The following is a 13025-nucleotide window of genomic DNA, read 5'->3' on the forward strand; positions in this document are numbered from 1 at the left end:
AAAAAAAAAAAAAAAAACTCAGCAAACTAAGAATAGAAGGAAACTTCCTTAATAAAATAAAGAGCATTTACGATATATCCACAATTAACATTATACTCAATGGTGAAAGACTGAAAGTTGCCTTCATAAGATAAAGAACAAGACAAGGATGCCTGTTTTCATCCCTACTACTCAACATTGTACTGTAAGTCCTAGTCAGAGCAATTCGGCAAGAAAAATAAATAAAAGGCATCCAAATTAAAAAGGAAGAAGTAAAATTATCTCTATTTAAAGATAACATGATTCCATATATAGAAAATATCATAAAATCCACAAAAATACTACTAGAGCTAATAAATGAATTCAGCAGGGTCAACACACACTAATCAGTGTTTTATACACCAGTAAGGAACAATCCAAAAAAAGATATTAACAAAACAATTCCATTTATAATAACATCAAAAAGGATAAAATATCATGAATAAATTTAACCAAAGAAGTGAAAGACCTGTATACTGGAAGTTACAAAACATTACAGAAAGAAATTAAAGAAGACCTAAAAGTAATGGAAAGATAATCCATGTTCACTGACTGAAATACTTAACATTTTTAAGATGGCAACTGTCAAGCGATCTACAGATTCAGTACAATCCTCATCAAAATTCTAATGGTCTTGTTTATTTTTTTGCAGAAATAGAAAAGCCAATCCTCAAATTCATATGGAACTGCAAGGGGCCCCAAATATCCTAAACAATACTGAAAAAGAAAAACAAAGTGGGAGGACTCAAACCTTCTGATTTTAAAACCTACTACAAGGCTACAGTAGTCAAATGTGTATGGTACTGGCTTAATAGAAATATAGGCCAAAGGAACAGAATTGAGAATATAGAAATAAAACAAAACATCTATGGCAAATTGATTTTTGACAAAGGTGCCAAGACCATTCAGTGGGGAAAGAACAGTCTCTTCAACAAATACTGCTAGAACTGGATAACCTCATTCAAAAGAATGAAGCTGGAACTCTACCTCACTCCATATACAAAAATTGACTCAAAATGGGTCAATGCCCTAAATTTAAGAGCTAAAACTATAAAATTCCTAGAAAAAACATACGGGCTAATCTTTATAACATTGGATTTGGCAATGGATTCTTAGGCTTGACACCAAAAGTATAAGCAACAACAAAAAAAATTTAATTGTACTAAATAAAAATTTTTAACTTTTATGCATCAAAGAACATTAACAAGAATGTGAAATGGCAATCTACAGAATGGGAGAAAATATTTGTAAATCATATATTGGATGTAGAGTCAATACGTAGAATAAAGAACTCCTACAGGGGCTTCCCTGGTGGCACAGTGGTTGAGAGTCCACCTGCCAATGCAGGGGACACAGGTTCATGCCCCGGTCCGGGAAGATCCCACATGCCGCGGAGAGGCTGGGCCCGTGAGCCATGGCTGCTGAGCCTGCGCATGCAGAGCCTGTGCTCTGCAACGGGAGAGGCCACAACAGTGAGAGGCCCGCATACCGGAAAAATAAAAAATAAAAAGAACTCCTGCAACTCATCAACAACAACCCAATTTAAAAATGAACAAAGGAACTGAAAAGAAATGTGAATCAAAACCACAGTGAGATACCACTTCGCACCTAGTAGGATGGCTTTAATAAAAAAAAAAAAAAAGGAAATACAAGTATTAGCAATTTGGAGAAATAGCTGTTAGGAATGTACAATGATACAGCCACTATGGAAAAGTTTGGAGGTTCCTCAAAACATTATAGAATTACCATGTGACTCAGCAACTCCACTCCTAGATATATATCCAAGAAAAATGAAGACATGTCCACACAGAAACTTGTACACGAATGTTTATAGCAGCATTATTCATAATAGCCAAAGGTAGAAATCCAAATATCTAAATGTCCATCAATGGATGATTGGAAAAACAAACTGTGATTTTCCAATTGTGATTGGAAAAACAAATTGTGAAAAACACATTTTCCAATCAATGGATGACTGGAAAAACAAATTCACACAATGGACTGTTATTCAGCCATAAAAAGCAAAAAGTACTAATATATGCTGCAATTTAGATAAACCTTGAAAATACTAAAGTAAAAAAAAATCCAGAAACAAAAGGACATGTACTGTATGATTCCCTTTACATGATATATCCATAATAGGCAAGTCCATAGAGACAGAAAGATTAGAGGTTATCAGGGGATGGGAAGAGGTGGAATTGGGAGTAGTTACTTATCAGTGTTTCTATGGCGTAAGGAAAAGTTTTTAAAATAGAGCTCTGGTGGTTGCACAACGTTGTGAATACACTAAATACTACCAAATTGTATTAAAGGCTAACATCAATTAAAAAAAAACTTTAGGTAGAAATAATAGAGCTTACTTTCTTAAAGAAATTTATTTCAGACATTAACTTTTAGCCTTTTGCTAAATTATTCAGTAAAAGGTAGTTATCAAATAACTTATTTCTTGAGCTGCTGCTACACATTCTACCCCAATGGTAGTCAAATTTGGATTCTTTTCCTGGTGCTCTAATATTAAAAGTAAACCATATACTTATAGAGATTTACTTTTTCTTGTTCAGATATAGATAAGTAAAAAGATTTCCACTAAACTCGTAATTTTTAAAACCCAACAGCAAAGAATTAAAATTTTTATGTAAAACTTTTACACTGCAGCTTCTTGAGTCTCTCATCTTTGGAGAGGCTCTTAAGTTCTTAATTTTCATGTTTTAAATTGCTCTAACGAGGATTTAATTTCACTGGATAACCAACACTCAACTCTTACTCTTTCACTTTTTTATACAACTACATTTTATGCACATAATTGTATGAAACTAACATTGATTCATTGTATTCATAAACATACATTTTAATGTCAGCAAATAAGTTCAAGCTTTTTTCATAAGAATGGAGTGTGGTTTTATAGGAAAAAATAAGCCTACAGACAAGTGTCGATTGAAAAACTAAGTCTTTACAGATTTAGGTAAAAATATAAAATATAGAGGTAATACTTTCTTCAAATAAACCACCACATCTTGTAGCTATGTGGTTCATCTTCATACAGCTAAGAAAAAAACTTCTCATGGAGATTTCTGGAGTACTGGAAACCAGAGGTTTCTGTAATACCAATTATTACAAGCTCTGGCTCATCAATAAAGTAGCAAGTAAATCTTTAAATGGTCACAGCAAGAACAAAGACCGGTAGCGTTAGAGTTCACCATTATTTTCTAGCTGTCGATACACTCAGAACACTTAAAAATACAAAGACTCACCTTCTATTGAACCAGTATGTTCTCTTTTTTTTTGTTTTTGAACCAGTATGTTCTTTAAATTTGGCTACATAGCAGTTCCCAATCAGGGGTGATTCTGTCCCCACCAGGGACATTTGACAATGTCTAGAGGTATTTTCGGTTATCACTTTTGGAGCTCTACTGGCTCTAGTGTGTGGACTCCGGTGAGTCTGCCAAACCTACAACACAAAGGACAGCCTCCCACAATAAAGAATTATCAGGCCCAGATGTCAACCTTGAGATATCCTGAGCTACATTAATGGTCTCGGCCATTTCCATCCTGAAATTTGTACCACAATCTCAGAACACTTCACTGAAACTGTTGTTCTGTTCTGATGTCACAAGCTATAAATTTGATTTGTAACTCTAAGACCCTGGTTAAATAATACAATCTCAGGAAAAGCAGAGGTTAAAAATATTTAAGAGAAAACTGATAGAGAATGAAATATAAAAAGGAAATAAAATAGAACTCAAGTCGGAGCTATGTATGACCCAAATTTTAAGATCTTGTTAGATTTCTAGATCTCTCCAATTTATTAGCTTTAATCTGCAGTGTAAACAGTACAGAACATGACTGAAAATTAAGGGGCAGTGCAGAGGTTCTTTCTATATTTGTGCCATATAAACACCTTTTCACTAAAACAAAATTTAAAGAAACAACAAACTATTTAATTCTATGTTCAGGTTTCAATTTTCAGCACTGTGTTTACCTTTGCTGACACATTACGTCTTCTTTGGAAGGAGGCAGGCATTAAACCATTTGTTCTTCCTGATATTTCAAACCTGTTAGTACTAAAAAGCACTTTAAAAAATAATACTATTTAGGATATCCTTAATTCCAAATCAGACTGTCCCAGAGAAAGCAAATGTGCTACATCTGTTACTTCTGTTAGTTCCTCAGAATTAAAAAAGAGAAAAAAGAAAAAAGGTAACAAAATGATCTTCACATTAAAATCTCAATTAATACTGGTCCCTAAAAGACAGTTTAAAATAAAAATCAAGTTTCACAAAATAAATACACTGAAGCAACTATAATAGTAATAACCTTTATTTAAAATATTTTTTAATCTAGGAAAGCTCATTTTACATGAGTTTCCAACTAAATATTAGACTCAGAAACAAAGAAAATAAAACCAGAGAAAATCTTCTGTAGAAAAAATACACAAGGAACATTTCTACATGTGAAAAAGCAGTAAGCAGTCTTAACATGAGCATCCAAGTCTTACTCTCAATTCCATCTCTCCTAGTGAACACCACTATCAACCTTGAGATCTGACTTGTTCTTGTCATTCTTCACTGAGTAGATGAAATATGTTAAGGTGTCTTTTTCATTCACTGGAATTGACCTAAAGTGGCAACCAACTATCTATAAAGAAAAAAAAATTGAGGAAATTAAATTATAGATATTAACAGATTTTATAAACTAGGTAAAAAATACTGTCATCAAAAGAAAATGTGTGATGATAAGTGCTATTTCCTTTTAAAAATAAATTTAACAAAGAACCAACAGGATGAAAAGCATATAAGAGTAAGATATTATGAACAAGAGATAGTGTGATTTCAAAGGATCCCTTGGCCCACTCAATTAACTATATATTAATTAGTATGTGTATTTCCTTTTACTTATTTTGAATTTTATAACTGAGATCTAGATTAGGATTTAAGTAGTTTTACTTTCAAACTTCAAATATCAATGAAATAGAACAGAATGTAGGAGTCCACATGCATCATATAATGGTTTAGTCTCTACTTATGGAAAAAGGATAAACATTAAGTTGAAAAAGCTTTGGTACTATAGAAACAAATCATGAATTATCATACAAATATGTCTGCTACAACTTACATTCATTCATTGGCAATATTTTTTGTTAAGGTTCCCTGAAAATTATTCTGAATAAAAATTATTGATGGAAAATGAGAAGGGAAAAAGGGATGTCCACTGAAGAATGTTTACCTGCTTTCTTGCCTTTTCATTCTGTGCACTGCAACTACCAATAGAAGTATAATAGACTAAACTGGGGCGCTGATATGCATATTTAGATTCTAGAAGATAAAACTTCTTAAAAAGAAAGATAATTAAGAGACTTAAGGAGGACAGTCACTCAACTCTGGAATCATTTGTATCTGCATTTCTGAGTAAGTTCTAACACTCGTGACTATTTGGATTTCTCATTTCTAAAAAAAGAAGATAGCTCTAGAAATAATTTAACTTTTTAAAAAGAAGATCAGATTATCAAAAACTTCAAGTTTGATTTCTGCATTTAAAAAATATACACATTTAAATGTAACATTTAAAATAATCATTTCTTCGGTTCTCATTTGTCCCAAAACAAAGGTATCTTCACTTGATTAGTAAACTGTATATATATCAATATAGTTTCATCATAGCAGGCAATATCTATATTTATGTTAATATTAATGTACTATACAATCCAAAAAGGATGTGATCTTTTAAATCAAATTTAAAGAAAAATTAGATTTTTGTTGCCTAGGCAAGAAGGAAAGATGCAGCTCTGGCTAAAGCGTTAATATACTGGACCTTAATGTTAAAAAGCATTCTACTCATCTTCTATCTTATTCAATATGCACATTTTAGAAAATGTTGGATTACTAAATTCAAGCTGAAGAATATGAGAAAACTTATTTATATATTTACTTATATCCTGTCGAATAGGTTAAGCATTTTGCTTTTAAATATGATTGAAGTACAAACATACAAATCTATAAATATCTTAATATGATGTACAGATTTCTTGGTTCTATTATTTCCTGAGAACACAAACACACTCAATTTTTTTAAAATTCACTGAAGTACTACAAGTCCTATATCAAGAAACTATAAGTAAAAGCTTGGATACAAGTCTTTGCATCTTCTAGATGTAAAAACATGGGTGCTTCAAATAAAACTAACATCAACCAGGACAAGTTCTGAAATAGTTAAATCAGCCAGGTATGGGAATACTGTTTAGGGGCTTATCTGTAAAACCTACTCCATCAAAAACTTCAAAAAATAAATTCTAACAAAGACATCAAAGTTTATTAATTTATTTTATTATGCCTCAATTAGGTGTTCAATAAATGTTTACTTAATAGAATTTTTAAATAAACAGGTTTCTAGAATGAGAATTAAAAAAACTTTCACTCACTATTTCTGAAAGTCATTATTGGAAGATGCTTAGAAAACTGCACACAATCCATTGAGTAGTCATTACACAAAGGAATTTCCTATGTGGTAGACAAACATTTCTAGGCAACTATATTCTTCCACAATAGATTTTTTACTAACTTTGATTTTTCTAACTCCTGATAAAAGGTATTGTTACATATGCTACATTAACAATGTCATTAGCATTTAATGACCCTTTTTTGTATGAACAGGCTCATTTAAAGGTTAAACAGCTTAAAACTCATATATACCTCCACAAGCTGTGCTTTATTAAGTCCTGGTCTGGTTGGGAGTTTGAAGTGTCTTTTGTATCTCCTAAGTGTATTCACCTGTAATTGGTATAAATCAACCTGGAAAAAATTAACATATCATTTGTTAATGACTTAGCTTTGTTATATATAACAACAATGCAATTTCAACACAATGAAAACTTAACTCCATTATTAAAAATGCCTTTTATATAATCAAAACTACAATGTATTAAACACTTCAATCTTTTGAGCATAATTATTAAAGACCAGGGGCCAAAAAAAAGAACTTATAAGACAACAGAGCTCTAAGAGTTGTCAACTGAAACTGTAACAAGTCCAATTGTGTAACTGCATGTTAACTGGCCATATTTAATTTTGCTTTCATTTTCAGATTTTTCAAATACTTTAAGTATTTTTAAAATTTGTTTATATTTTTTTAAAGAAAACTTTCAGAACGGAGGACTTAAGATTTACAGTTAACATACGAAAACTTTCACCTACCTCTGGAGTATCAATATCTTGAACAGGTGAATCTCCTCCATCATCATCACTCCCTTTTCTCTTTCTTCTGTTTCGAACGCTCTGAATTAAGTTTTTATGATAATCACAAATGTAAAGATGCCTTGCCTGAAACAGAAAAGTTTCACAGACTACTTATGATTGCCGAAAATGTGTCTATGTATTAAAAATACGTAACAGTGAATTATTAAAAATAACAACAGTCCAAACAGGCCATTGTTAAGACAACGCACGTTTCTTTCTACTCCAGTCCTGAACCCAGTTAAAACCTACCATGTCTTGTAATATTGTTAAGAAGATTGGGGGTGGGGAGGGGAGAGGTGCCAGTAAGGGAAGCGAGACGCAGAGAAGAACGAGAAATTCCTACCGTCTGGATTCTGTCATCAAATTGCAGCGATGGTGAACTAGACTAGTTCAGTCATGCTGTTTTTTTTTTTTTAACAAGGGAAAAATGATGCTGTTCACAATTTTGCTATTTGATAGCATTTTCTCTACTTAAAGAGCATTTTAAAATACCATAATGTATGCTTCCTAACCTTGCTAACTTAATACTCAAATTATAATCGAGCACAAAACTACCCATTTTTACAAATAAGTTGCTGATTTCACATCCTAAATTTAAATTTGAATTATGAACTTCTCTGCGTATTAAATAAATGCATTTATCAGTAATACGTTTTTCCAACCAAAACAATGTGAAATTATTCAAGTATACCTGAAAAGTTTCTCATGAACACGACGGAGGAACTAACTGAATAGGCAGAAAACTTTAATTACATAGTTCTGAGAGCTGTGCGGTAACATGTGAAATACCGGGTTTCGTACATTAGCAGTTACTCCTTAAAAAAAACAAACAATTGAGGACTGAGCTAACCGGCTTTTAAATTAACCTCTAAGCTAAGTGCAAGCTAAAAAGATGCACGATGTGTGCCGGTTTTGGCATCTTGTTATTTATCACCGCCGCCCAGAGCTCCGGTAAGTGGAAATGGCCGTTTCTAAAAACCTTAGCGACGGTCAAAAGAACAGACGTGCGAAAGAACGAAGAAAGAAACCCTGATGGCTGCCAAACGGAGGGCAAAACCCAGAGGCTGCGTGCTCCCCACATTGGGAGCGGCTGCCCGGGATGCTGATACGGCCGCTCGGCTCGCAGCCAGGCGTCCCCTGCACCCGCGCCCGCGGGACGGGGAACGGGATTCTTGTCGCCCGCGGCGTCAGGCCCTACCAGGACTCCACTGTCCCCAGACCGGGGGAGCTACTCCCCGGGGCCGAGCGCCGGATCGGGCAGCAAAACAAAGAAGGCGCCTCCGTTCCACAAGGAGCCGCCGGGCTGCAGGACAGCTACTCCGGGCCCTCTGCTCGGCCGCCCCCTTTGTTTCGCGCCCCGGCCCCCGCGGAGGAGGAGGGGGAGGCAGGGCGCGGGTGGGGTCGCGCTCGGGCGCGGGTCCGCGGCGCGCGAGCCTGTCGGCTGCGGGCGGAGGGCCGAGTTGCAGCACTTTGTTTGCTTCCTACTAGAGACGCCGGAACGGGCTCGCGCTGCGCCCAGGTCTGGGGGCCCCGCACCCCACCGACGTCGCGTCTGCTTCGCTCCCCAAGCGCTCGCGGGGCGCGCAGGGAAGGCCCGTCCCGCCGTCACTTACGCTCTTATCCAGCTCGATCTTCACCTTCTTCTGGGAGATGCTCTTCTGGATCCTCTTGCTGAAGCTGGCGTTGCCCGCCGCCCGGCCGCACCGCTCGCCTTCCTCGCGCAGACAGCACAGCTGCCCCGGGCCCGGTCCGGCCGCTCCCGGGGGCCCCGCTGCCGAGACCCCACCGGCGCCCAGCACCTCGGGCCCGGCGCCCGCTCCGGCCCCGTTCCCGGCCGAGGCGGCGGCGGCGGCGGCGGCAGCGGCGACCACGGCGGCCACGGCTGCGGCCGCGTCCCCGCCGCGGCTCATGTCCTCGGGCGTGAAGCCGTTCATGTCCCAGCGCTCGCGGCGACGCGCTGACAGAAGCCCCGCTCGCCGCGCCGCTAGCCTCTCGGGAGACGTCGGAGTCTAGGCGGTTCCTCAGGCACCTGCCCGGCGGCGGCTACTCACTCTGCGCCCGCGGTCTCCGGACAACACCGCGGGCCCCCGGCCTGCCGGTGTCTGCTGGCGCCGGGACAGTGGTCGGGGCTTGGGGTCGGGAACAGAATCTGGCGTCGCCTGGAGCCGGGACGCCGCTCACTGTCACATGGAGACTCCTCAGCACTTGAACCACTGCTCCTTCAACTCCCTCCGGCCCTCCACCTGCGCAAGCGCGTTGCGCCCTTGCCCGTCCCGCCCCTTCCACTCTGTCGCATGGCACCACGGGAATTGTAGTTTTCTTCCAGGGAGCCAACCTGAGCTCCAACCAGACCCAGCGCTTCGCGGTTTAGGGGAACTATTTATCCCAGCATTCATGGCGCGGAGGCGGGTCGGGCCTTTTTTTTTTTTTTTTTTTTTTTTTTTTTTTTTTGGTGAAACACAGGGAAAACAGGGGCGTGTGGTTGGGGTTGCTTTTCTGGCTTCTGGTCTCTCCTGGGAAGTTGGGCTATGTTTAGCTTCTGAATTTTGCAGAGCTGGCATTCTATACGAAGAGGTCACTCAACTCCTGAGGCGAAGCACAAAACGCGGGGGGGGGCGGGAGTAGGAGGGAAGGGGAGGGAGCTTGTGGGAAAACAGTTTCGGGCTGTTTTCGTATCTGTGGAAAAAGTTTTTGGTATGACTACGTTTTTGTGGGAAACCCAGACCGAGGAGAACGGGCGCCCTGGCGTTTTTCGGGTCCCGGAGGTCCCGCAGCTAACACCACGGGATCTGATAGCAGTTCCGCCGACTGACGCCCCAGACTGTGAGGGCGCCTGCCGGGGGGAAACGCGCGTCCCGACCTCGGCGCCGGGATGGGGCCGATGTCGGGCTGGAGGCCGCCTCCAGATCCTCGCATTGTCCCTGCGAGGAACGCGCTGGCTTGCGGGGCGCACACTGCCGCTTCTTGAGGTGGAGCTGCTGACAAGTGGACTTAACGGGGCTGCTTTTCGCTTCCACCCCCTGCCTCTCCGCTTTCTCCTCGAGGGAACTGGGAGCCGGTCTAATAGCATTTAAAAGGGACGTGTAGCCCCTCCGAGTCTCGGTCAGCCTGGGGCTCCCGGAACCCGAAGGCGCGCCCCCGGCCGAGAGCGCAGGAAAAGCGCAGCTCCGGGATCGTCGTCGGCGCGCGCGTGTCTGTGTACGTGTCTGTGTGCGCGCGCGTGTGCATGTGTACGTGTGGGTGCGTGCGTGTGGAGGGCGGGGTGGAAGGTTGGGAGAGGCTAGTACGAAAGCTGCGCCTTTGCTAATTGCAGCGCTTCATTATCAGTACGTATATCTTGTTTATCCCATTGTTTAAACAAAGATAGAAAGCAGTAGGTTTTTTAAAGTTCTTTTATATTTACTGAGTAAACTTATTGATAGATGATTTTTTTAAAATGTGAACTGTCATCTGCCCTGAAATTCAATGCCATTCAGTCCATCTGTGCACTTATGTTTTAGGATATAGCAAAGGAAGAAAAAAAAATGTAGTGGGCAAAAGAAAGATGCTGAATGGTGAGTATTTGTGTTATCTTTTCAAGCTGCACTGCCCAACAGTGTGTCTGCTAGCCTTATGTGGATATTAGCACTCGAAATGTGGTTATTGTGACTGAAAAACTGAACTGTTAATTTTAATTCATTTAAATTTTTAAAACTGATTTCAGTTATTGGAAAACTTTTAATATGTTTGGAACAACTTGGATAGGAATCTGTTTTTTCAACTTAAGCTTTATGAAATCTAAATTTAGCATCTGAACTGTGATGTGCCGGTATGTATAAACTACCAGCAGGATTTCAAAGACTTAGTACCAGACTTTTTTTAAAGAATATTGATTAGCTTAGTAACATTTTTTATATTGATTACATGTTCAAATGATTATATTTTGGCTATACTGGGTTAAATAAAACATTAAAATTTACCTGTTCCCATTTTTCAAAATGTGCCTACTATAACATTTAAAACTACACATGTGGCTCACATTATATGTGTATTTAGATATTGTTGGCTTAAAGTATTAAAACGCAGAATAATACTATCTATTGTTTATAGATGTATTTTCTTAAATAGTAAAAATGAGACTATATCGATAGAATGGACACACACCAGCTTAAAGGTGGTGGTCATCTCTTAGGAGAGAGGCCAATGGATGGTATCTGGGAATGGCTAAAAGGTGGTTTCCATTTGTAAGTTTTTATTTGTTAAAAACAGTCTAAAGCAAACATGATATTGGGATGTTGGATTTTCATATTTTTTGTAATTTTATATAATTTAAAATAATTTATAATATTGTTTGGTTCTTGCCCTTAAAAGTTTATAGTCTACCTTCTGCAAATGTGATCAAATCAGTTCATGTATGGTATAGTTATATATCAATTTCATATGAATTTTACTAAAGTGACGAATTGTGGCTATGCTTCCTTTACAGACAATACAGTATTTTTAGAAGTTTCAGTCACTCATTTATTGCATGCTAGGATCTTTTCTAGGCTCTGGGGATACAAAAATAATTGGGAGAGGGTCCTAGCCATTTTGGAGCTCACAGTCTAATAGGGGAGACAGGTAGCTTAACAAGCACATGATACATGCTATAGACTGAATGTTTGTGTCCCCACAAAATTCATATGTTGAAACCTAATCCTCATGTGATAATATTTGAAGGTAGGGTCTTTGGGAGGTGATTAGGCCATGAGGGTGGAGCCCTCAGGAATGGGATTAGTGCCCTCAGAAAAGAGGCTCTAGAGAGCAACCTCACTCCTCCTGCCATCCATGGGAGAAGACGCCCATCTATCAACCAGAAAGTGGAACTCATCAGCCATGAACCGGTCAGCACCTTGATCTTGAACTTCCCACCCTCCAGAACTGTAAGAAATAAATTTCTTTTGTTTATAAGCCACCTACTCTATGGTATTTATTTTTTATAGTAGCCTAGACAGACTAAGACACATACCTCAATAAAATTAGAGGAAAAGTACAGACTTAGCACACAGAAGGAAATGATTCACCTCTGACAAGTGGAAAACATTCCTGGAGTAGGTGACATGTAAATTTGAGATTTAAAGTATCTCTTCAGTGAATCTGTCCTCCCTACAAAGAAATTTTCTTAACAACCATGGATCATTGTTTATGTGTAAAACTCCTCATATTCAGGGCAGGTAATAATTTCTTGCTCTAAGTATAATTCACAGTCAAGGTTGGAATCAGGTTTTGGGGAGCTTCAAGTTTATATAATCTGAGGGGTCTTCTTTAAGAAAAATATACAGAATTATGAATGTAAAATTAGATACAAGCCTTTTAAGGAACTCTGAACCTTACATGGTAAGCTTCATGGTAAATTTACCTCACAATAGACAATATGGAAAATGATTTATGAAACCTAAATTATAAGAGTGTTTTTGACATCATCAAAATATTCTTTGCTTTCTGAAAGGGTTCAAAATATTCTTTGAAAAGCATTTTCCCCTGCCTTTCTTCCCTCTAAAGCTTTTAATATGATTGAACTTTTCTGGTTTTATTGCAAAATAAGCAATTAAGTAAATTAATTTCAAAATATGCAAATTAGTACATAATCTTCACATGAACATGATGGTAAATTCAAATAATACAAAAAGTTTCAATATGAAAAATAAAAGCCTATTTCCTCTCATCTCCCCAAATCTGTGTCCCTAAAAGCAACCAATGTTAACAAGTTCTGTGTTTCCTTCTAGAAAAACAATTATATGCATATACCAGTATATACAT

The 13025-nt window shown here is 38.5% G+C and overlaps 1 protein-coding gene across 1 annotated transcript; it reads right to left on the reverse strand.

The window, feature by feature from the left end:
• Positions 1–4319: 4319 nt before the first annotated feature.
• On the reverse strand, positions 4320–9235 carry SAP30 (Sin3A associated protein 30). Its single transcript, XM_007457363.1, has 4 exons — positions 8861–9235; positions 7206–7331; positions 6705–6803; positions 4320–4653 (listed from the first exon to the last, which is right to left on the reverse strand). The coding sequence occupies exons 1-4, from the start codon at positions 9179–9181 to the stop codon at positions 4531–4533; spliced, it is 669 nt and encodes a 222-aa protein (XP_007457425.1). The 5' UTR covers positions 9182–9235; the 3' UTR covers positions 4320–4530.
• Positions 9236–13025: the final 3790 nt, after the last annotated feature.

The sequence above is a fragment of the Lipotes vexillifer genome, unplaced genomic scaffold, assembly GCF_000442215.2.
Source record: "Lipotes vexillifer unplaced genomic scaffold, Lipotes_vexillifer_v1.1 scaffold668, whole genome shotgun sequence".
NCBI lineage: Eukaryota > Metazoa > Chordata > Mammalia > Artiodactyla > Lipotidae > Lipotes > Lipotes vexillifer.

Coding starts and splice junctions, on each gene's coding strand:
- SAP30 (XM_007457363.1), bottom strand. CDS start 9,181: ATGAACGGCTTCACGCCCGAGGACATGAGCCGCGGCGGGGACGCGGCC. Junction 7,332..8,860: donor AGATCGAGCTGGATAAGAGC/GTAAGTGACGGC, acceptor TTTCTGTTTCAG/GCAAGGCATCTTTACATTTG. Junction 4,654..6,704: donor ATAAAGCACAGCTTGTGGAG/GTATATATGAGT, acceptor TTTTCTTTATAG/ATAGTTGGTTGCCACTTTAG.